Source organism: Macrobrachium nipponense, chromosome 1, assembly GCF_015104395.2.
Source record: "Macrobrachium nipponense isolate FS-2020 chromosome 1, ASM1510439v2, whole genome shotgun sequence".
NCBI classification, from domain to species: Eukaryota; Metazoa; Arthropoda; class Malacostraca; order Decapoda; family Palaemonidae; genus Macrobrachium; species Macrobrachium nipponense.
The window spans coordinates 1,225,759-1,250,677 of NC_087200.1; the positions used below are offsets into that span (position 1 = coordinate 1,225,759).

Consider the following 24,919-nt stretch of genomic DNA (forward strand, 5'->3'; position numbering starts at 1 on the left):
GGCGGTGCTAGAGGGAATGATGGCAAACTGGTCCTCTTCCGATACCTCTGTGAACCACATAAGCGGTTTTTTTTCTTCCCTTTCAAGGGAATGGAAATCACTTTTGTATATTATATGCTATCAAAGAAACGCAGTAAAAGTGGCTATACTCTGTCTCTATAAAAGGGAATTGGAGATAGCAGAGCATTAAGAATCTTTCGGCTCGTTATACAATACCTCTATACGACAAGACTAGGAGATCTTGTATAATTACAATGGGATCCTATTTGGGGGCCCTCAGATTCCGTTTTTGTTCTTGACAAGTATGGCAACTGCTTCCTCATCAAATGTTTTCTCTTGGTACTAAACGACCAAAAGGACGGAAGTGAAATTTTGGGCTTGGAATCTGGAAATCAATTCTAGAAAGACTAGCGTGAATGGGTTGGTTCCTGCCAAGCAATGGGTATGTTTGGCAAAGAACCTAAACCTTTTATTCCTATTCCTGGATCCAACGCTTTTCAGATAAAGGTATTCGTTGTTCCCAGGTAGCAATGTAGTTTACGTTCTCAATTCTTCAAAAGAAGATAAGGTTTGTAAAACGTTTGCTGACAGAGTCCTTTGGAATACTGATGAGGGGCTTCAAAAACCCCTTCCCTTGAAAGGGTTCAAGAAGGAATATTTAAAGAGCTAGAAATCAGGAATCCCCCTCCCAATTTCAGCTTCAGAATCTCCTTTAGATTTCCAGCTCCTTTCCCTGCCTTCGTGCAAGGATAAGGGAAAGATTTTTTTTGCAACCAAGAAACTCATGCAACATGTAGGAAGAGTGCTCGTTAGCAATGGAAGTATCAAGTATGATCCTCCTCGGCGGAAGACTGGTCTCTCGGACTTAATTAGATTTCCTGTACGTCTTACTGGATGTAGCTGACTAAATTTACCTCCCCTTGTTGCGGAGGCCATAAGCTCAAAGTGAAAGAACTTTTCCTTCTTCCACCCTTTTTCCATTCTCCTGAAAATAAACGATTGTGGATTTGTTTCATACTTTCTGGACAATGTAAGCGCCAATCAGTACGCCAAATGCCAAACATGGCCGTAAAGACGCCCAGAGCAAGACGTCCAAATAAACACTGTCATTGTCTGAATGAGGATAAGGCGTAGGCCCTCCAATCTGGCGCAGATGCGCTAAGGAGGCGAATAAATCAAGGCAAAAATAAGTGTCCTAAAAAAAAAAAAAAAAGGTGGACATCGAAAGGAAGCCAGTTTTCACTTGAAAGTCTTTAACAAGCTTCGAATCTCCAGCAAGGTGGGGAAGAAGTCAGCCAGGCGCGAGGAGGCCAGCCAGAAGCGCGGGCCGCCAGGCAAGCTAAGCGCCATCCAGGCGCTCGGCGACCTCAGCCAGGCGCGGGGAGGCGACAGCCAGGCCGCCGAGGCCGACAGCCAGGCGCGAGGGCGACAGTCCAGGCGCGAGGCTGACCAGCCCCCCCCGGCGCCGCCTAGGCGCGAGTGAGGCGTGCCAGCCAGGCGCGAGACCCACCATGGCAGGCGCTAGGCTCCAGCCAGGCGCAAGCCCAGGCTCTGGGGCTTTGATCCAAATCGAATCTATTTCAAAGAAAGCCTTGGGTCTTCTTTGGAACAGTGGAATCCTCTAAAGCACTTCTTGAAGTAACTTGATGATTCCTTCAAACAGTTTAAGAATTAAAAAGCGCTTGAAGTGCACCTTTTAACAATTTTCTTGTTCGTTTCCATAACAAATTATGGTCGTGGAGACATATTAGCTGTAATAACGGGAGATGCAACCTCTGTTGTTGACTTCTCTTTGCATATCGAATGGAGATTCAAGTGGGCCTAATGGAAGAGATCCCTTCTCTCTTTGTTTATACGTGTCCCACGGATGCTGTTGCTGGGATGGGGAGAACGCACCTGATCCTTAACTAGTGAATTAAAAAAAAAATTATTTTTTTTATTTTTTTAACATAAGTGTATTATTTTTCTGGGGGTTCTTTTGAAATGAGGTTGGGGATAGGGGCTGCTTTTTTTCAAATTTAAGCACCAAACCCTCGTGTTAGGATCTGGGTGATCGGATCGGTGTTGGGTGCCTCCTTAAATTATGCCAATATGGCATTTGTGTATTGTCCATTTAAGGCGGATAGACCCCATTGACAAATGACCACTAGATTCCTATCAAGTAAAGTGGATAAGACCCCATTTGACAGATCTACAAAAGAACTCTTTAGCCATATGGTTCACATCCTCGCTGAGGCTCTTGAGACTTAAGCAGACTACTAGCAATCGCTAGGAAGTCGACCCTTCGTCTAAACCAATAATGGAACCTAAGGATTTTATTTATTTATTTACCTACAACGTATGTTGTTTACCTGTCCTATTCAGTAATAGCCTTGTTTTACTTTTCCCTCCACCAATGGTGTGCAATCAGCTATGGTGTATATCTGACAGGTAAGTTTGAACTGTATAAAATGATATTGGGTTATTGATACAATAAAGGTTTGTTTCATGAAACTTACCTGTTTCGATATTTATATATTATATATAGCTGTATTTTCTGAAGTCCGACAGAATTTTAAAAACTTCCTTACCGACACCGCAGTTGGGTCGGCCAGGTGGTTAGTACCGCCATTTATTCCCGCCGCTGGGAGGCGGGTATCAGGAACCCATTCCCCATTTTCTCAATTCATAATTTTTTTTTCTTTGGCGCCGGTGCTGAAAAACACCTGTTTTTCAGTACCTCCGTCTTAGGATTTTGGAAACTTCCGTTGACCGCTAAGTATGCCTAATTGTCCCTTTTGAATTTATTTACTTGGATTTGTGGGATTTTGTGGCTAGGCATACCTCTATCTTAAATTGATTTGAAGTTTGGATTCATTTTTGCCATAAAATATCTGAATCTAGTTAGGTCTAGTTTTTCAGACCGGGGTTATCTGCAAAGATAGGAGGGTGTGAGCTAACCCGAAAGAAGCTTCGGTAGGAATCCGCCCACTTGGTATGTACGAGGGGTGTATGGGTCTTGCTTCTTTGGTTGAGAATTTTGGTCATGTAAGGAGTGTTGAGACAATTTATGTTCTAAGTTTCCTTAAGTAAGGAATGTCGTATGATTCGTCTATGTACTCAATTAATCAGTTAAACATGTCTAATTCCGTAAGGAAGACGTATGATTCGTATGTACGCAATTAATCAGTAACAAAGTCAGGGTAGTGAAGCCTGCTAACCTTCCTGTGTCACCTTTATTTTATTTTTTTGCCTAAAAACCCCTGTAAGTAATTGGCCTACGGGCTGATGAATATGTCTACGGAGAGTGTGCTCGCTCTCCTTCATTTGCTGTGAAGTGCTACTTCTGTAATTGTTACTCCTAACCCTGCAGTGTTGGCCTTCGGGCCCTAAGCCAGTGTCTGTATAGGTGGAATTGCCCTTTTCTCTTGTACTCTTTTGATTCGTAACTTAAAGAATCGAAAAGTGCTTGCTTTAAGGAGAGTAAAGTGAAGTGCAGAACGTGCATGTGATACCCACCCCTTGGTTGTAGTGGATGGGTTGCGTCAGATCGGTCCTTCGTTTCGCCTCTAGGCCGGGACCTCTGCTTGACTCCCAGGACCCGGGGAGGGAGCATGTCGAAAGCCTAAGGAGGGTTTACAAGGAACCCCCACCGATCTGGCGTGCCTTCCGGCAAGTTTCTGAATGAAAACTCCCCAGACTGCCAAAGGTGCGTGCGCGTGGCACGAAATCCTGAAAGATTGCTTCTCGTCCTCCGAAGCGTCCTCCCTTGTGTCAGGGGTTGGAGCTTTCGGAAGGACTCGCAGCCCTCTAAATAGAAGCTTTATATGAAGAGGGAACGCTTTCACGTCCTCTTCGTCTCTCTCTTCTCGTTATGCGTTTTCAGTGAGAAGTAAGAAGGCGAAACGTCGCCTGAACTCGTTGTCCCGTCTTTCCAACCGCGAAAATACGTAAAAGAAGTCATAGTAGCATGGAAGCTTTTGAGAGCTGGACGCCCGGGGACGCTCTGGGAAAGGGGGGAGGGGGGGGGGGGGGGTTCGGATGGACTCCAGCGCCGCGGGCGGAGCGCGCGCCAGTGGACGCCGAGCGGCTAGGCGCCGCCAGTGGTACGCCGGAGGGCACGCCCGTTGGAACGCCGAGCGTGGCACCATCCACACGCCAGGTGTGTCGCCTGGCTGCAACGTTTTCTGTTGAACTCTTCAAGTTCCTTGTTTCAGATTTTGGGCCGCCTAAAGAATTTTTTAACCTCTACCTTTCGTGATACCTTCTACCTCACCTGCAAAGAATGTGAAGTAGGCAGTGCTTCGGAGGAAGCTTAAAGTGAACAGACAACTTCTTCTTTCTCTCGAAACCCAAGCAAGAAACATCGGGTTTCGGGTGAATTCAAGAGGTCTCTGTCAATTAATATTGCTTTTCCGCATAGGTGGATGGAGTTAAGGAAAGCTCAAGGGAAATATCTCCGTTTGCTTTCTAGCCGCAACCTTTGCCATTCTGCCAATAAAATTTAAGTTGCCACTACCGCAGCATCCAAGACTTTGTCGATAAAGGCAGTTTACGGGTTATTTGTAAGGTCCTCGATGTCCTGCACGTCAGGACTCTTGGCAACGTTCAGTAGGATTTCTTGGCAAAGGCACTCATCAAAACAAGGACGCTCTTCCAGGAAAGCGGCCAAGACAGGAACTTCCTTTGCCATACTGGCCAAAATTTAAATTTTAAGCTTTATCAGGCATTAGTTTGTGATACGGGAGAAGGAAAGCTGGTTGGGAGAGTTTTCTTCCATCTTCCCAGGATAATTTTGCAAGCTTTTTTAGCCCATCTGAAAGGGTTTTTTGTTCCAGATGATAGATTTTGTTAGTTTCTAGTCAGGGACCTACGCTGCCGTAAAGCCCAGTCTCTTTAACAGGATTCTTGCCCCTTCCTCGTTTGAAGACGGGAATCGGAAAAATTAAATGCTCGACTTCCTGGATTACGTTTTGTCAATTCAGTGAACTTTCCCCCATTTGACAATAAACTTTCGTTTTGTCAAGTAAGTGGGTAATCCCCTCATTGACAAAAATATCTCTTTGTCCCGTTAAATGGGTTAGTTTCCTCATTGACAAACATCTCATTTAACCTTGATATTTTGCGTTAAGCGAATAAGCTCTTATTGACAAAGATTCGGAAACGAGCTCTTCATTCGTCATTCACCCCCTTGTTCGCAGACTCGTACAAGAAATAGACCTTTGTAGACTACGTCAATGACGCTTATGTCCAAGTAAACATAAGAAGCTTGAGGCTGACTGCTTTCGATTCTCTTAAGTTTTGTTTCATGAACTTGCCTGTCAGATATGTATGATGATAGCTTGGTATTTCCGAATTCAGCTATATAATAGTTCTGCCAGGTAAGTATTGAACAAAACTTTATTGTGATATTAATTTCATATTTTGCCTTGCGTTTTTTATTTTTACTTCTGGTTTGGTTCAACGTCATATACGCTTGGTGTAGTTACCTCTTCGGCTGGCCAAAACCGCGAGTCTATTGTCTATTTTTATGCATTCAACTTACCTGTCAGATATATACTTAGCTTATAGAACTTCCGTCGTCCCCCGATTAGAAATTCGAATTTCGCGGCAACAACACTCTTACTGTAGGTTCAGGTGATCTTACCGCCCCGCCTCTGGTTTTTGGCCGGGAATAGGAATCATTTTCCCAGTTTTCTAAGACAGATTTTCGTCCCTTTTTAAATTATTTCGGCCGTGACAGCAACATTGTTGTTGTTACTCCTGATTTTGATTTTCGTATTTTTTCATTCGCTATTGATCTTGCTAAGACCGGTTTATTTTGGTGACGTTTATTGGATTCTTTGGTTTGGCATACTCTTTTCGTGGACTGTTTTTTTGGACTTGGTTTTGGATATTTTCTGATGAATGGTCGGATTCTAGGCTTAACGGTTAGAAGACAGTGTGTAAATGAGGGTGATGCATGGTGAGGATACCGCGAAAAGCTTCGGTAGAACCCTCACACAGTTTGTAAGGGGTTGTAGTATAAGGAATGAATGTTCAATTTCTAACCCGGTCCTGTGAATGATTTGGTTAAATATGAATGAAGGAAAGAATGGAAGAATTTAAATTCAATTTAATTAAGGAAAATTAGATATGGATATGGGCTAGGAAGGCTTCCTCCAAAGAAGCGTAATGTAGGTCTCGCTCTAACGAGCCTATTAAATTAACACCTGCCCCTAAACCTCTATCTTCTTCCTCTAGTTCACTAAGACTGGCAAATCCGGCCCAACGGAAACTTGCAGATCTTAAAGCCTGCGCTACAAAGGATGGAACGTCAAATGCTGGGGAACGTTGAAAGGTAAGCACAGTGGATAGTTGAATTAAGTTGTCCCTAGTGCAGTGGTAGGGTTGCGTCCTGATCGGCTCTGTCCTCGCTCCCAGGTCCTAGACCTCTTCCCAAGCCTCAACATGGCCCAAGAGGAAGGAAGGAATGTCGAAAGCCGTTACGGAGTTTTACGGAGAATCCCCACCGATCAGGCGTCCCCGTTCTGGCAGATTCTGTGACGACCCGCAACTGCCCAAGGATCGCTATCGAAAAAGCAATCCTAAGAAAAGACGTGTTTTTCTTCTTTCTGTCAGATTCTTCACCGAATGTAAGGGGATGGGAGTTCTGATGAACTGTCCCACCCACCCTTAAATAGAAGTTGGAAGGCTCCTACTTTTTGGATTTCAGCCCTGAGCTTTTTCATCCGATCTATCAACCGTTGTGATAAGAAGAAAACAAGGAGATTGGTTCCTCCGGAAATCGGAGTTTCCTTCCGCTTCGAAGACATTCCTCCACCTGAATCCGGGAAGGGAAAAAAGGAAAAAGAGGTGGCGGCTGCAAAAATTATCCTAAATGGTGGCAGGAGGCAACTTTGTTCAGCCTTAGTAGGAGTTTTTTTTAACTAAGGAAACACTCCCATGGCGAAAGGACTCTTTCCTTCCTAATACAAGAAAGACGAAGGGAAAGAAAGAAGAAACTGTAAGTTTCGGCTTATACCCCCCCCCCCCCCCACTTCGGAGGAAGTTATGAAGAATGCGCCAAAAACGCCAACCTGGCGCAATGCGCCAGATGCGCCGCCAGATGAGTTTTGAGACTCCATACCGCGTCAGAAGAGGCCAAAGAAAGCGCCATATGCGCCAGAAGAGCCAGCCTGGCGAAATGCTCCAGAAGCTCCAAGGAGGTCGCCATATGCCCCTCCAGATGCGGCCAGAATCCCGAAACCCTGCCGAAATGCGCCAGATGCTCCCAGAAGCGCCGGAAGCTCCACCCCCTGCCGGAAATGCGCCCGTAACGCCCAGCTTGGCGCAAGGAATCACGAGCGTCAACCCGCCGGCAATGAGCCACAAGTGACAAATAAGAGACTGACATTCTTCCAAAACAGACAATTAATCCAGGAAGATTTGTTTGGCTTTCGGAAGGATAAAACCTTTACCTGAAAACAAGGACTCTAGTTGTCGCACCAAGCTGGCCGGTATTCCTTGTCAGGAAATAGGTCGTTTCCGGATAAAGCGATAAGAAGAGGACATCCTTCGTTCGACATGAGAGGAAGGTGTCTCACAAGCGGCCATCGCCTTCTTGCCAGGAGAAGGATAAGGTCGTTTTGCAGGATCAACCTATCTCTCGTAGGGACGCAAGTTATTCGCACAAGCGGGTCGTTCGTTCTTTGCGAGAGTGGGGTTGGATGTTTGGCAATGAGGCCAGTCTCCTACTGGAAGTAACAATCCTCTTCGGAATTGGTATTTGGAAGAGAAATTTCGGACTCTGAAAATCACACTCGGCTTTCCGGTTTGTCAAGATTACAAGAACGCTGGCAGCCCTCTTACTTCAGAGTTTTGGGGACTCTTTAAGCCCGCCTACTGTCTTCCTCCTTCTCCAAGGTCCTTGTTTTACAAGCACGAAGGTCCCGTAAACAATCATCTTTTATTAAAAATGAAGCCAACCATTTCCATGAAACAAGGCTCACCTCCGGTGTTTGTTATTCGTAGGAAATTGGTTAGGAATCCAAGGAGAACGGCGGGGAACGACAGTCTTTACCTGCCACCTCCTTTCCATACTATATCCGGGAAGAAGGGAATTTGGTAACCGGCGACTGGGGCAAACCACGGGGTACTAGCTTCTCCCGTTTCACTGGCCGAAGCAGATTTTTTGTCGAAATCTGGTATATTCGTCTAGGAGACAAGCCTTGTCATCAGCAAGATCACATGGGGGAAGTTCTGAGATGGACCATCTCCTCAAGGTGATTGTTTAATGTCTTAGGAAGTTTTTAACTTCTAGACTTGTTCCCTTGGGGTGTTGGCCAAAAAGAAACACAATAGGGAGGAATCTCTTAGTCCAGAAGTCCTTCCATAGTGTTCTTTCCTGTACTGGACGAAGGCTGGTTCAGGATGGCTCAGGAGAGCTGGCCCTCGCTGTTTGGTACTGGGGTGTATTCTGAAGAAGCGAGTCTTGTTTAGCTCTTTTCTGACGAAAGGCAGTTACTCCTACTCAGAGGTCATCTCTTTTCTGTATGCTCCTCTTGTCGGACCAATTGTTTTCCTTCAAATCTTGTAAAAGATATTTCTCTCAATTCTTTTGACAGAAAAAGGCCGACCCAATAAGATCTGTTGGCCCAATCTGCAAAGAAAATCGAGGACTTCGGGTCCTCTTTAAGAGAGAGACTCGGGCTCCTCAACAGCCCTTTCGGGAAGGAAGTTACCTCGGCCAGACCCTCTTTAAGAGAGAGGAGTGCAGAATAGAGGTAGGTCCCCCTTCCTTCCAGACCTATCAAAGAGAGCTAAATGAGCAAACAAGTCCCTTCAAGCACCGGTAGGAGGCCCGCTTCCCCCCCGGCCCCAAAAGACCTTTTCCGGAAATTTACCGAATGATGGGCTCGGAGAACAGGCAGAAATTTGGGTCCCTTTGCCGCCGTGTAACCAAGGGGATATATATCCCATTTCGAGACAGACCTCCCTTGACTACGAACCCACGAGGGAACTTGTCCAGCCCCCAATACAGGGACCCTGCCAATGAAAGAAGCAATTTATTTGCAACTGGTAAAGAAGAATGTTGCCAAAAGGAGGCCAATCGAAGTGGTTTCGGGATCCGCATTCCCCGAGGATTCTAACAACCGTCTTTTTCTGGTTCCAGAAAATCCTCGGGAGGGTGGAGACCGGTCCTGGATTGTGAGCGCATTGAACCGATTTGTGGAAAGAACCCAAAGTTCTCTATGGAAACATCAAAATCGGTTTCTTGCGGTCTCTTCGTCCAGGAGATTGGATTGGTCTCCTTCGATCTACAAGATGCATACTTTCATGTCCCCCTGCATCCATCATGCTAATAAATATCTCCGATTCAATGATGCAGGGGCAAGTATAAACCAATTTCAGAGCCCTATGCGTTCAGGCCTTTCAACGGCCCCCTCTCAAGTGGTTCACGAGGCTAATGATGACGTTGCGAGATGGGCTACATCTAAGGGGAGGGATAAATATATCCCTTTATCTGGGACGATTGGCTAATAAGAGCGAAAATCGGAAAATTCAGTGCAAAAAAAATTTTTGAAATGGCCTTGGAGAAGACTTTGGAACTTGACAAAATCTTTTGGACTGCTCGTGAACCTCGAGAAATCACAATTGATCCCCAGACAGAACATAGTCTATCTGGGGATACAGATGGATTCTCGGGTTTTCGGGCGTTTCCATCTCAAGACAGAATTACTCGAGACTTAGAAAAGATCTCGAACTTCTTGAGGAAAGAACGGACCTCGGCGAGGGAATGGCTCAGTCTGCTGGGCACCCTTTCCTCGTTAGAGCAGTTCATTTCCCTGGGAAGATTAAATCTCAGACCTCTGCAATTTATCTAAAGAGGATGTGGAGTCAAAAGACAGGAGACTTGTCAAACAGTTTTTCCCATCCAACAGGGGATAAAATCAGACCTAAGAGTGGTGGTTAACCCCATTAACAAGGAACGAAGGGGTGTCCCTCTTGATTCGGAACCCTCACCGAGTGTTGTTTTCCGATGCCTCGGAAACAGGTTGGTGGAGCAACACTGGGTCCAAAGGAAGTAGCAGGGGTTTGGACAGACAACAAACTACTCTGCACATCAATGCGAAGGAACTCCTGGCAATTCATCTAGCCCTGGAATACTTCGAAGCGGAAGTCAGAGAGGCGGTAGTTCAAGTCAATTCCGACAACACCACAGCTCTGGCTTACATCCGGAATCAGGGCACTCACTCTTTCTCTCTGAACGAAATAGCGAGAGATCTATTAACCTGGACAGAGGAACGGGGCATTATTCTGCGTACAAGGTTTGTCCAAGGAGTAAAAACCATAAGGGCAGACAGATTGAGCAGAAAGAACCAGGTTCTCCCGACAGAGTGGATGCTCCACTCAGAAGTCTGCAGACAAATATGGTCACTCTGGGGGAGACCCCAGATCGACCTGTTTGCCACGTTCCTCTCCAGAAAAATAGACAACTTCTGCTCGCTAGAAGAAGATCCCAGAGCCACAGCGATCGATGCCTTCCTCATGGATTGGTCAGGCATAGATGCATACGCCTTTCCCCCATTCAAATTGCTGGGGGAAGTATTAAGAAAATTTGTGGCATCGGAAGGATGAGAATGACTCTAATTGCTCCCTTTGGCCTTCCGAATCTGGTTCACAGAGGTACTGGAATGGACGGTGGACTTCCCCAGATCTCTACCAGACAGGACAGATCTGCTCAGACAACCCCACTTCGAGAGGTTCCACAAAAACATCCAAAGTCTCTCCCTGACTGCCTTTCGACTATCGAAAGACTGGTCAGAGCGAGAGGCTTTTCAAAGAAAGTGGCAACTTCAATTGCTAGAGCCCGCAGAGCCTCTACCCTGCGGGTCTACCAATCGAAGTGGGAAGTTTTCCGTAGATGTGTAGTCGAAGAAGCTGTCCTCTTCCAGTACCTCTGTAACCGAAATCGCGGATTTTCTCCTCTTCTTAAGAGAAGAATCCAAATTGGCCGTATCAACTATTAAGGGATATAGGAGCATGCTCTCAGCTGTTTTTAGAAACAGAGGGCTGAATCTCGAGAATAATAAGGATCTTCATGATCTCATCAGGTCTTTCGAGACTAAGAAATTGAGATCATCGATTCCCCCGAGTTGGAACCTGGACGTTGTCCTAAAGTTCTGATGTCGGACAGGTTCGAACCTATAGATAAAATCTCATTCAGAGATCTTACTAGCAAATGCATATTCCTGTTGGCTCTAGCAACTGCTAAGAGGATCAGTGAATTGCATGCTTTGGACTCTCGGGTGGGATTTAGAAAAAAAGACTCGGCTGTCATTTCTTTCCAGGATCTTTTCCTAGCGAAGAATGAGAACCCTTCTAAACCTTTGGCCTAGAAGTTTCGAAGTCAAGGGACTCTCTTCTCTGTAGGAAGAGAGTTGGATCGGTCCCTTTGCCAGTCAGGACCTTAAAATTTTATTTAGAAAGAAGACACAGCTTCAGGGATGTCGACAAGGTCTTTGGTGTTCGGTAAGAAACCCCAATAGACCGATGTCAAAGAACGCACTGGCATTCTTTGTCAGAAATGTAATTACTGAAGCTCATAGGAATTGCCAAGAGAACTCTTTAAAGCTGCTGAGAGTGAAAGCTCACGAAGTCCGGGCTGTGGCAACTTCCCTTTCTTTTACGAAGAATATGTCCATGAGAAACATTTTAGGCAGCAACTTACTGGAGGTGCAATTCAGTATTTGCATCCCACTATTTAAAGGATGTTAGAATAACATACGATAAATGTTTCGCTCTTGGACCTTATGTATCAGCGGATACTATGCTGGGAAATGGAGTCAGACGCTGATCCTTAAATTTGTTTTTAATATTTTTAATAATTATTTTATTTTAATATTGTTGTTGAGTTGTGGGTTGCTTGAAAGGATGTTCGGGGATGACTCCTTTCAATCGTAGTACTAACCCCAATAAGGATCAGGTGATCGGGATTAGTGTCGTGCTCTATGATCATGCCAATAGGCAAGGTGTTTTGTCATGTAAGTGGATAGGACCCCATTGACAAAGATCCTAAGGTTCTGAAGCGTAAGTGGTAAGACCCCTGTAACAGACCATCAAGAACTCTTAGCATGAGGTCACTACCTCGCTGAGGCTCTTGAAGCGATACGGGCTCCTAGGCAGTAGCCATGAAGTCTTTCGCTAACACAGGTAGGAATCAAGGTTTTTTAATTTTATTACCTACAACATATGTTGTTTCCTGTCTATTTCAGTAGATTAGCTGTCTCTTACCCTCCGCCAAAGGTGCCAATCAGCTAGTATATATCTGACAGGTAAGTTGAATGCATAAAAATGTTATTGTCATGATACAATAAAGTTTTATGCATACTTACCTGGCAGATATATACGGTGTATGGCCCACCCGACCTCCCCTCAGGAGACGGTGGAAGAGAAAATCTGTCTTAGAAAACGGGAATGATTCTATTCCCGCCAGCACGGCGGGGCGGTAGATCACCTGACCTACATGTAGAGTGTGCCGCGAAATTCGAATTTCTATCGGGGACGACGGAGTCTATAGCTAAGTATATATCTGCCAGGTAAGTATGCATAAAACTTTATTGTATCATGACAATACATTTTAAGGACATTTAATCGTTACTCCCTGCAGCCTTCCAGGAGTTTCCGATTTATCTTTTACCGTTGTATGGTAGTGTTCTGACGACACAAACGCATCTATATATTTAGCGTTTTCTGTTTCGCTTAAATATACCAGCTTGAGAGTCTTTCTGCTCAAAAAAAAAAAAAAATAACGGACCTATTTCTTCGTAGAATAGGGTAGCTGGCAACCCAGACATAAAGTTAAGAGACGACGTTCGTAAGCTGCTGGCTGCTGCTGTCACGCTGTCTGTCCTCCAGTCCAACCGAGCCAGTAACAGATCGTGCGCTGTCATGCGCTGTAGGTTACGTCTCTCTCTCCTGCGGGATTGACTGACTAACCGTATCTCTGTTCTGACGGTTACGTCTCTCCTGCGGGATTGACTGACTAACTGTATCTCTGTCCTACAATCACGGACTTTAGCCTAAGATTGAGGGGATTTCTTACGTGAATGAATAAACGTTGCATTCGTTTTGCCTTACTATGTTCAACAGAGTTATCTCTTAATCCTTTCGGTGCTCGTTACCGCACGGTATGGAACTACGAGTCTACCGCAACATTGCACTTTTATTTGCTCTCCTGCTTAGGCAAAGCGCAGCCTTATTAGGGAAGTAAGCATACTCGGGGAGGGAATGGATGAGCTTGCTGGGGACCATTTCCTTCCTGAAGAAGTTTGTTTCCCCGAATAGACTGCAATTCAGACCACAGTTTTTTCCTACCGGGAAACTGAAATATTATTCTAGATCTAGGAATGATTCTGAACATCTCTCAGTGCGTCTATCACCTGAGGTGATAGAAAGAAGGTGCCGGACATCTGGATAGGGTTTCAGATGTCCTGGATCTTAATCTGAAAGAAGTAAAAGCGATTCGGTAGTCCCTCCAGTCCTCGAAACGAGTTTTTGGGAACCAGTGGTCCAGATCAACTCTGATATTCCACAGGTCTCTCATATCTTAAGAAGTATCTTCTCTCGGTCCTTGTTCGAGTTTACGAGAAAGAGCCTATTATAACAACAGGCGTAGAATGTAACGATCCTCTACAGGTTCGTTACAGGATTGCAAAAGTCCGTACGAATCGTCTCGATCGACGGCAGCAACTATTCACTTCCGAGTGGAATCTTTCTTTAGAAGTAAGTTGAGAGTTGTGTAGACTTTAGGGACGCCCTTTCATTCTTCTCTTCGATATGTTGAGGACAAAGAGGCTTCTTCTTCTCTGCTCCCTTATTCTCGATCCGGGATCGGTACCATTAACGCCATCCTATGATATTGAACGGGGATGGATGTTTTAGTCTCTTTTTCCCCTTTTTCAATCGCTTAGGAAATGTAATAAGAGGATTTATGACGTCACAGGGAGCGACAATGACGCTGATCGCCCCATGTTGGCCTTCAGGATCCTGGATTCACAGAGGTCACATACTTCCTAGTTCACTTTCCAAGGACCTTTTCCGAGAGAGTCGGTCTACTCTAACTCGAAGGGGTACCTATAACCTCTCCGCTCTGAGTCTGACTACGTTCAGACTATCGAGATGTTGACAGGAATAAGATTACCGTCTTCCATTTCCGTCTGAAGAATGGGATAAGCTGGCAGTCACAACTATTAAAGAATATGCAAATATGTTGTTGACGGCCTTTGGACTCAGAGATTTGCGTCTGTCAAACAACAAAGCCCTTCATGATCTTTGAGTTCTGTGGAATCTCGAAACTCGCTCACCATCTACTTTTTGTCTCACCTGTTTTCTCGGAGTCAGACACTCGTGCGAGATCAGGCGACATATAGTAGCCCTGAGTTTCTTGTTGACGAAGTCGGTTGCGTTTATACACCCCCGATGATCGTGTAACATGAGACCAGGTTGGACTGTCAGGCATTCTTCCTTCGGGACTGAATCGCCTTTTTTGCTCCTCGCTCCTTTCTCCTGGCACCAGAAGCTCGAGTCAGGAGTTGATTCGCTGACGACGTTGGGTTGCGTTGATACACCCCCAAGGTTTGCTTAGATTGAATCGCCCAGGCAGTCCAGACACTCATCCTTCAGCGAAGAATAGTGCCTTATGGTCTTCAGGGTACAGCCTTGCTGTCCCTTGATTCGTCTGACTGGGTCAACTGGTCGGTCACCTGACTTTAGTACAGACGGACTGACTGTGCATGTCCAGATCGAAGCTTTCAATATGGAACTTAGACGTAGTCTGAAGTTCTTGATGTCAAAGCATTCGAACCTCTCCTACCTGTTAACTTCTTGCATGTGATCAGGAAGGCCTTCTTCTAACCACCCTAGATACGACAAAGAGGGTTAGTGAAATTTTAAGCCATCGTCACAAGTTTTGGCTTTAGAGAACACAAGGCGGTGTGCTCTCTAAGCCTTCCGTTGTGGCCTAAGAATGGAAACCCGTTTTGTCCTTGGGCCAGGAGCTTGGAAGCAAGGATGGCACAAGTTAGTGGGCAGGAGCCAGAGAGAGTCCTGTGCCCTGTCAGGTCTCTCAAGTTTTTATCTACATAAAACTCAAAAAAGAGTCGAAGTCATTCGGGCAATCTGCAGTGTTCCGAAAAAGACCAGACTTGCCCATATCGAAGAACACCCTGGCTTTAGTGTTAAGGAGTTCTTTCACTTCACACTCCTTGCGAAATGTGAAGATGGCATATGAGATCTGCTGCTCGCTAGGGCCATACGTGTCTGCAGACACAATCTTGGGGGCAAGAAGTACCACTCATCCTATCCTGTAGAAAATGGTTAGGAAGAGCTCTTAATTTAGTTGTTGAGTCGCCGACAACGGCGACTTCTTAAACTCTTAGCCTTAGTTAAAACACCTTAACTTTGGCTAGGTTGGTCAGGTGGTGATATATATATATATATATATATATATATATAATATAATATATATATATATATATATATATATACCGTATATACTCTCATATTATGCGACTTTTGAAACCTAATTTTGAAGCTAATTTTAAAGGGGTCGCATCATACACGCGGTATAAAATTAGCGTTCCGTCTATGCTTTCTCAAATCTGCAGATTGCGATAGTTACTACCGGAGGAAAACAGTAGATCTTTTAAAAAGTTATGCTTTACTTGTACTTCACTATATCCAATAATATTGTATGCATTCTCATATTACTATTGTATTTTAAAATAGAGCGATCGTGCGCCATTTGGCATTATTTTGGTTCATACAACATGTTTTTAACTGTTCTAGACTAACCATCTACCGTATATCTCGCATATTATGCGACTTTTGAAACCTAATTTTGAAGCTAATTTTAAAGGGGTCGCATCATACACGCGGTATAAAATTAGCGTACCGTCTATGCTTTCCCAAATCGGCAGATCGCGATAGTTACTACCGGAGGAAAACAGCAGATCTTTAAAAAGTTATGTTTTACTTGTACTTCACTATATCCAATATATTGTATGCATTCTCAATATTTACTATTGTATTTTAAAATACAGAAGAGCGATCGTGCGCCATTTGCACTTATTTTGGTTTATACATGTTTAACTGTTCTAGACTAACCATCTATAATTTCCAAATCAGTTAAGGCACAACACCGAAGGATTTTTTACTTTTTGTTTTACTCAGTAAAAGAAACATTTGTTACTTGAAACTATTATTTTCCTTTTAGGATACGCAGGTAAGTGAAAATTTATTAAAGTAAAAAAAAACAAAAAAAAATTGCATAAAATTAAACTAAAATCCTCCAAAGTCGCTCTTCGTGTCCGTATCATCAAATACTGCTCTGAATTCTTTGCCATCAAGGCAGTCATCATATTCGTCATCTTCCAGATCTTTGATCATTTCATCCTCATCTCCTGCATCTTCGTATAGGACATCGTCAATTTCATATGGAAGGTATAGTCTTGTCACCGTGGCGAGCTCTCCCCCCCCCCCCCCCGGCGTGGCTTTTAAAGATCTGCCCTTATGCTAATTTTACAAAAACAACAACTGCCCGTGTATGACAGACCTTTGAATGTCCTTGAGACAAACCCCGAGGCTATACTTATAAGATTATAAGGGTTTTTCCTTCCCAGGTACTTTAATCTCCTTCCTATTCGGCCTCTCTCTCTCTCTCTCTCTCTCTCTCTCTCTCTCTCTCTCGTCATCTCTCTCTCTCTCTCTCTCTCTCTCTCTCTCTCCTAAATCTTACAGCTGTCCGAGCGAGAGCTTTTTTTATGGGACAACATAGGCCCGCATTTCGCATTTTCCATACCTATTTATTTCGTATACGATTGCCCTTTCTCGGCTGTGAAGTTGATGTCTATCTATGGCTGTGAGATGACCAGGAATAACTTGTAAGTCGGTGTCAAAGTCACTCCACTCTTCAGTCAGGCCAAAACTGTCATATCGCATTCAAGCAATATTCAGTCATTGTTTCCTATCTATTATTTCTCAGAGAGAGAGAGAGAGAGAGAGAGAGAGAGAGAGAGAGAGAGAGTCTGTCTGTTACGAGTGTTTATGTTCTCACTCGTCAAACTTACTCTGTTATGCTTTATTTCATATTTCCTTGCTCACCAATTTATTCTATACCTACGATATTAAGAAATCAAGATATGTGTAGAAGGGAGAACTGCCTCCAGACTGTACAGTCAGTATGATTTAAACGCACGTGGAACTGGTTGAAATATTCGCAACAGCACCAAAATGAGATGCCCTGTTGATAGAAAATCTGACTCCGTTTCTTGTTATTGCATAAAAAAACTTTATCAATCGTGAACCTACGTAATTTATTTAGAATTCTGAGCAACGGAAAAGATATTATTTGATATCTGTTATGGGAGAAATGGTTTTATCTCTGTTGTTGTTATAAATTTGGCAGATATGCGATCAAACACGTGGGTGCACCAAAACAGCCCAGCCAGAGAGCTCCACTCAATTTGTAAATACTATTGTTTGGCGTGCTAGGCTTACCCGATTCATTTGGGTGTGCGCTGCAGCTGCTGATACTGCTACTCAAATAATCGTATTTTTCTTACTAATCCCAAGAGTTGACCATGGAAAATCCCAATATTAACCAAAAATCCCAAGATAATAAAATAATTGACATATGCCAAGCTTTGGAGTCCTAAATATTTACTCTGTCTATCAGGAAAATATACTGATAAATTGAATTGATGGTATCTTTCCTGAGAGAGAGAGAGAGAGAGAGAGAGAGAGAGAGAGAGAGAGAGAGAGAGAGAGAGTATTCTTCATGTAATCAGTAAAATACACTAATAAAAACAAAAACTACGTACTGTATGCAAAGCACACACATAATCGTTAGCTTCCCGTGTGTTACGTGTAAACATTCATTCTAAGAAATTCACAGAGTAGTATAACTAACACCTGATTGGCTGGTTGGTAGCCATGGAGATCTGTTATCCAATGACTGCCCTCTGCTTCTGTTCTATTTATAGACATACGCCGTGGATGACACTAGGTTAGAACCGTGAACGTTACCATGTTCGTGATTTTCTGACTGCTGACGGCAAAAATTACTCGATAATTTTCTTTATATAATTATTTCTTCGTGAAAACAATAACATAATATGATCATTTTAACTTTAATGTATAGTGGTATGAAAAATACCAGTGTGTCGTAGTGATGCGTCATCAATATAGTGGTATGAAAATACCGCATGGTGTTGAAGCGATACGTAATCACAAAGTACAAATCCTTTTCCCGGACCATCCTCAAAATTTTACGACTCTTCAACTGCAAGATCGATATGGTGAAATATATTATATAGTCATACTTATTGTTAAAATTCACAAGTTGAACTGCAAAACATTATTAGATTTTGATTGTTATGTACAAAAATTTTTTGCGTTTTTACGAAATGTTTGTTTTGAAAATAATAGCTATTAGTGAACATATGATATTAACCCTCTTACGCCGGAGCCCTAAAAATCAAAATAAAAACCTCTCCCGTATGCCGGGCCTGGTTTGGAGTGAGCGCGGAAGTGGAAAAATAAATTTTTTCAAATTAAAAATTACAGGCGCGCGTACTTTTGAAGATTAAGATTCATTTTTGGCTCCTTTTTTTGTCATTGCCTGAAGTTTAGAATGCAACCATCAGAAATGAAAAAATAATATCATTATCATATGTAAATAATGCGATATATGGTAGCGAAAAAAAAAAAAAAAATTCATACATTAATTGTATTCAAATCACGCTGTGCAGAAAACGGTCAAAGCTAACCAGTTACTTTTTTTTGCGTTGTATTGTACACTAAATTGCGATCATTTTGATATATAATACATTGTAAAACAATAAAAGCAACACCGGAAAAATATTATCACAAAATGATGTACGAATTCGTAACGAGCGGACGTAAAAAAATGTTATTTTCAAAAATTCACCGTAATTCTAAATAATGTTCTAGAGACTTCCAATTTGTTTCAAAATTAAGACAAATGATTGAATATTACGATACTGTAAGAGTTTTAGATTAGAATTGCAGATTTCGACCATTTCGGACGAGTTTAAATTTGACCGAATGTCGAAATTTTAATATATATATTTTTTTATATGGACATATTTCGAAGATGGAAAAAGCTACAACTTCAGTTATTTTTTATTGTATTCTTCATGAATTTGCGCACATTTTGATATATGAAACTCTATAAAAAGGCTAATATGAAAAGGAGCAAATATATTAGGATATTGCCATGTACGTATTTCGGAGACTTGCGCCGCGAATCGGCGCGCGGAGTGAAGGTAAATATATTTTTCAAAAATTCACCATAAATCACAATATTGTTTTTAGAGACTTCAAATTTGTTTCAAAATGAAGAAAAATGACAGAATATTATACTAGGCCGTAGAGTTTTAGCTTACAATTGCGTTTTTCAGCTATTTCGGTAGAGTCAAATTTGACCGAACGTGGTTTTTTTCTATTATCGTGATTTATATGCAAATATTTCGAAAAAAGAGAAAAGCTACAACCTTCAATCATTTTTAGTTGTATTCTACATGAAATTACGCACATTTTCATATATAAAACTTTATGTAACAGCTAATTTTAAATGGTGCAAACATTTCGACAATCGCACAAAAAAATTCTGATTTTTTCGGAAGTTACCGCGCGAACGTAATGTTTTTTTTTTTTTTCATAAATTCACCATAAATCGAAATATTGTGCTAGAGACTTCCAAGTCGTTGCAAAATGAAGGTAAATGATTGAATATTACTAGAATATAAGAGTTTTAGCTACAATTGCGTTTTTCGACCATTTCGGTAGAGTCAAAGTTGACCGAAAGTTGAAATTTTTGCACTTAAACGTTATTTATATGAAAATATTTCAAAACTGATAAAAGCTACAACCATGGGTTGTTTTTTGTTGTGTTGTGCAGGAAATTGCGCACATTTCCATATATAAAACTTTATGTAACGGCAAATTTAAAAGGGTGTAAACATTAGGACAATCGCACGAAAATTTATCGGAAGAGTTATCGCACGAAGTAAGGAAAAAGTTTTTTCATAAATTCACCATAATCGAAATATTGTGCTAGAGACGTCCAATTTGTTGCAAAATGAAGGCAAATGATTGAATATTACTATAATGTAAGAGTTTTAGCTTACAATTACGTTTCTCGACCATTTCTGTAGAGTCAAAGTTGACCGCAAGGTTGAAATTTTTGCACTTATCGTTATTTATATGAAAATATTTCAAAACTGATAAAGCTACAATCATGAGTATTTTTTAGCTGTATTGTGCATGAAATTGCGCACATTTTCATATATAATACTTCATGTAAAGGATAATTTAAAATGGTGCAATAATTATGTCCAAAGTGACGAAATAATTTCCGAGATGTGTCACTGATACTTTTTAGTGCGATAAGAAAGAAATTAATTCGCGCTTGCGCGCTGCGTAGCGATTGTAAACAAAACAACGCCTTGATCCGTGAACTCCCAGCATCCCCCAAGGCGCGTGATACAAAAGTTTTCGGCTGGTAGGCCTATAAGTATTTTTTCGCGAATTTTTTAAAAAAACTTTTTTGAGCCGACGTATGATAACGTCCAATCGGCATACGGGAGACATTTTGACTCGACGTTTAATACGTCCAATCGGCGTAAGAGGGTTAATTGTCCCACTATTTTTTATTATAGGTGATCTTAATTATCTCACATTCATGTAACAGTATTATATTAATATTTATTTAAATAGACTGTAATTAATAAATAACAATAATGAAAAAACATAAAGGAAAAAAATGTTTTTGCTGCAGTACTGATGTTTGTTTGATTATGCATCTGACCTCACATTTCCGAAATTGAAAAATTCCAAAAACCGAAACATCGGAATGTGTGTGTACTGCACATTTTTTTAAAACACGCACACAGTCTACACATTTACTGATACCCGTTGGTAAAAGACTCAAATTACAGTATTTATTTCTGAGAGAGAGAGAGGAGAGAGAGAGGGTGATTTAGGACTCCAAGGCGTGTTATTTTTACAATTATTTTATTATCTTGGGATTCTTTTTAATCTTGAGATCTTCTATTCAATTTCTCGAGATTAGTAAGAAAATTACCGTAACTTCACTAGCAGCAGCACACATCTGAACGACTCTGCCATTAGCACGCTAAAACCACCAACCTTATGAACTGACCTCAGAAAAGGAACTCGCATGATACATGAGATACATGACAAAACCACACCGGTTTATTTGGTGAAAATTTTGGGGTCGCATGATATGCGAGATCGCACGTTACTCGAGTATATACGGTAGATATAATATATTATATATATTATATATATATATGATCTATATATATATATATATATATACTATACTTAGCCCTCATGGTATGGTCAATATGGTCTAGTCACGTCGTGGTCTCGCCCCTGTTTTTTGACAGATCATCTGGAGTGCACCAGCTATATAGGGCTCTACTCGCTTGGCAAACTCTAGTAGCACAAGCAGACTTTACGTGGCAGTAACCACGAAGCCAGCTATGCTAACAGGTGGAACCAAGATGTAAATCATCTGCATGCATTTGTTTCCCAAAATCCTTCTATTCTGTCCCTTCCCACCTCCAAAGGTGGGATTCAGCTATATATATATCTGACAGGTAAGTTTCATGAACAAAATGATATTGTTATGATACAATAAAGTTTGTTCATACTTACCTGGCAGATATATATAATCAAGTACCCACCCACCTCCCCTCAGGGGACAGTGGAAATAAAAATTATGAATAGAAAATGGGAATGGTTCCTGATACCCGCCTCCCAGCGGCGGGAATGGGTACTAACCACCTGGCCGACCACTGCGTGTGTCGGAAGTTTTTAAAATTCTGTCGGACTTCAGAAAATACAGCTATATATATATCTGCCAGGTGAGTATGAACAAACTTTATTGTATCATAACAATATCATTTTTATACATACTTACCTGGCAGATATATACAATTAAATTACCCACCCAGCCTCCCCTCAGGAGACAGCTGGAAGAAAAAATATGAATTAGAAAACGAGTATGGTTCCTATTCCCGCCACCCAGCGGTGAGGGGGTAGATCACCTGAGGTAGATCACCTGACCTACCTGCCGCATGTGCCGCGAAATTCGAATTTCTGTCGGGGACGACGGAGTAATAGCTATGTATATATCTCCCAGGTAAGTATGTATAAAACTTTATTGTATCATAACAATATCATTTCCCTGGGGAGACTACACCTCAGGCCTCTCCAGTTTTTCCTGGCAGAGGAATGGAGAGTCAAAGAGGATCTGGATGCAACCTTGAAGATCACCGAATCGGTGAAAAGCCATCTAAGATGGTGGCTCGATCCTCGGAAGTTTCGAGAGGGTTTATCTCTAAAGCTTCTGAGCCCCGACCTAGTGTTGTTTTCCGACGCGTCCGTTTTGGGTTGGGAGCAACACTAGGACGGGAAGAAGTGTCAGGCACCTGGAGGGGGGAAACAGGTGTCCTGGCACATCAATGTGAAAGAACTAGCGGTGGTTTTCCTGGCACTACAGTTCTTTGAAGAAAAGGTTGCAGACAAAGTTGTCCAAGTCAACTCGGACAACACCACAGCCCTTGCGTACCTAAAGAATCAGGGAGGAACACACTTCCGACCTCTATTTTACCTAGCGAGGGAGATTCTGCTGTGGGCAGGTGCAAGGCGAGTCAAGATCCTGACGAGATTCATCGCAGGAGTCCAGAACGTCAGAGCGAACCTTCTCAGTCGACAGGACCAACTCCTGCCGACAGAATGGACTCTGCATCAAGACGTTTGTCGGGAGCTATGGAAGTTGTGGGGACGTCCTCTGGTCAACCTATTTGCGACGTCAAGGACAAGAGGTTGCCTCTTTATTGCTCCCCTGTGTTGGATCCAGGAGCGATCGCTATAGATGCACTGCTCTGGAATTGGACGAACTTAGACCTGTATGCCTTCCCGCCGTTCAAGATCATGGGGGAAGTCATGAGGAAGTTCGCGGCGTCAGAGGGGACGAGGTTGACCCCGATCGCCCCGATGTGGCCTGCAAGAGAATGGTTCACAGAGGTAATGTCCTTCCTTGTAGACTTCCCAAAGACGTTGCCCTGGAGGAGAGATCTACTCAAACGGCCCCACTTCGAAAGATATCACCAAAACCTCTCCGCTCTGGGTCTGACTGCGTTCAGACTATCGAAAAGTTGGCCAGAGCGAGAGGTTTTTCTAAAACAGTTGCAAAAGCGATGGCCAACGCAAGGAGGGCTTCATCGAGAGTTGTTTACCAGTCGAAGTGGGCTTCCTTCAGGGCATGGTGTAGAAAGGAGGGAATTTCCTCTTCCACTACCTCTGTGAGCCAAATAGCCGATTTCCTGCTATTCTTAAGGAATGTGGAGAAGTTGGCAGTCCCTACCATCAAGGGATATAAAAGTATGCTGTCAGCAGTCTTTCGGCACAGAGGCCTAGACCTTACTGACAACACGATCTCTTGAGATCGTTCGAGACGATTAAGATACTCAGGCGAGGCCTCCTTCCTGGAACTTAGATTTGCTTCTAAGACTTTTGATGTCGAGTCCTTTCGAGCCTCTCCATGCAGCGTCTCTTCGGAACTTGACAAAGAAGGCTCTTTTCCTAACTGTTCTGGCGACGGCGAAGAGAGTTAGCGAAATTCAAGCCATTTGTAAACAGGTGGGCTTCAAAGGTGACAACGCTGTCTGCTCTTTGAGTCCCACGTTCTTGGCGAAAAACGAGAACCCGTCTAACCCTTGGCCCAAGAGCTTCGAGATTAAGGGTATGGCGAACCTTGTGGGCCAAGAACCTGAGAAAGTCCTGTGCCCTGTCAGGGCTCTCAAGTTTTACGTTCGCAAGACGAAGGAAGTACGAGGTCCCTCAGATAATCTGTGGTGCTCTGTGAAGAGACCCGATTTACCATTATCCAAGAATGCTTTGGCTTTCTTTCTGAGAGACGTTATAAAAGAGGCTCATTCATCTTGCCAGAAGACTGATTTGAGCCTCTTGCGAGTGAAAGCTCACGAGGTCAGAGCTGTCGCAACCTTGCTTGCCTTCCAAAGGAACATGTCAATCAAGGACATCCTTGATGCCACCTTTTGGAGGAGCAATTCTGTATTCGCCTCACACTATTTAAGAGATGTGAGAACGATATACGAGGACTGTTGTTCTCTTGGACCATACGTTTCTGCAGACACAGTTTTGGGGGCTTGAGGTAGCTCTTTTCCTCTCCCTTAGTTAAGAGTTAGGTTAGTTTTTAAAATGTTTTGTGTTTTTGGTTGTTGGTGAGATCTTCTGTGAAAATCTTCCATTCATTAGGTTAGTTTTCAGGGGGTTTTGTCTAGTAGGTCAGGTGGTGGTCAGTTGCTTCATAGCCCTTATATGTATGGTTCGATGGTCTAGTCATGTTGTTGGCATGCCCCGTTGACAGAGCATCCAGAGCGCACCAGCACTACAGGTCTCTGCCTCGCTGGCAACTCTGATTAAGCAGAAGCAGGCTTAGGTGACAGTAATCACGAAGTCAGCTATGCTAACAGGTGAGGAACCAAGATGTATATCATCTACTTAATTTAGTTTCCTAAAATCCTATTCTGTCTCTTCCCACCATCCGAAGGTGGGATTCAGCTATATATATATCTGTCAGGTAAGTTTCATGAACAAAATGTTACTGTTATAATACAATTAAGTTTGTTCATACTTACCTGGCAGATATATATAATTAAGTGCCCACCCACCTCCCCTCAGGAGACAGTGGCACTGAGAAAATATGAATAGAAAATGGGAATGGTTCCTGATATCCGCCTCCCAGCGGCGGGAATGGGTACTACCACCTGGCCGCCCACTGCGTGTGCCGCGAGTTTTGAAATTCTGTCGGACTTCA

General features: G+C 42.9%; 1 protein-coding gene across 2 annotated transcripts in view; it reads left to right on the forward strand.

Moving 5' to 3' along the window:
- The window catches only part of LOC135219093 (NAD(P)H pyrophosphatase NUDT13, mitochondrial-like), a 261,858-nt gene that overhangs the window by 57,376 nt on the left and 179,563 nt on the right, over nucleotides 1-24,919 (forward strand). The window contains exon 1 of one of the 2 annotated variants that reach the window (XM_064255529.1): nucleotides 17,908-18,320. The exons of the other annotated variant lie outside the window; for it this stretch is intronic. Within the exon in view, the coding sequence (XP_064111599.1) occupies nucleotides 18,194-18,320 (127 nt within the window). The 5' untranslated portion in view covers nucleotides 17,908-18,193. Of the gene's footprint in view, nucleotides 1-17,907; nucleotides 18,321-24,919 lie in introns of those variants that run through there. 2 annotated transcript variants of the gene reach the window in all.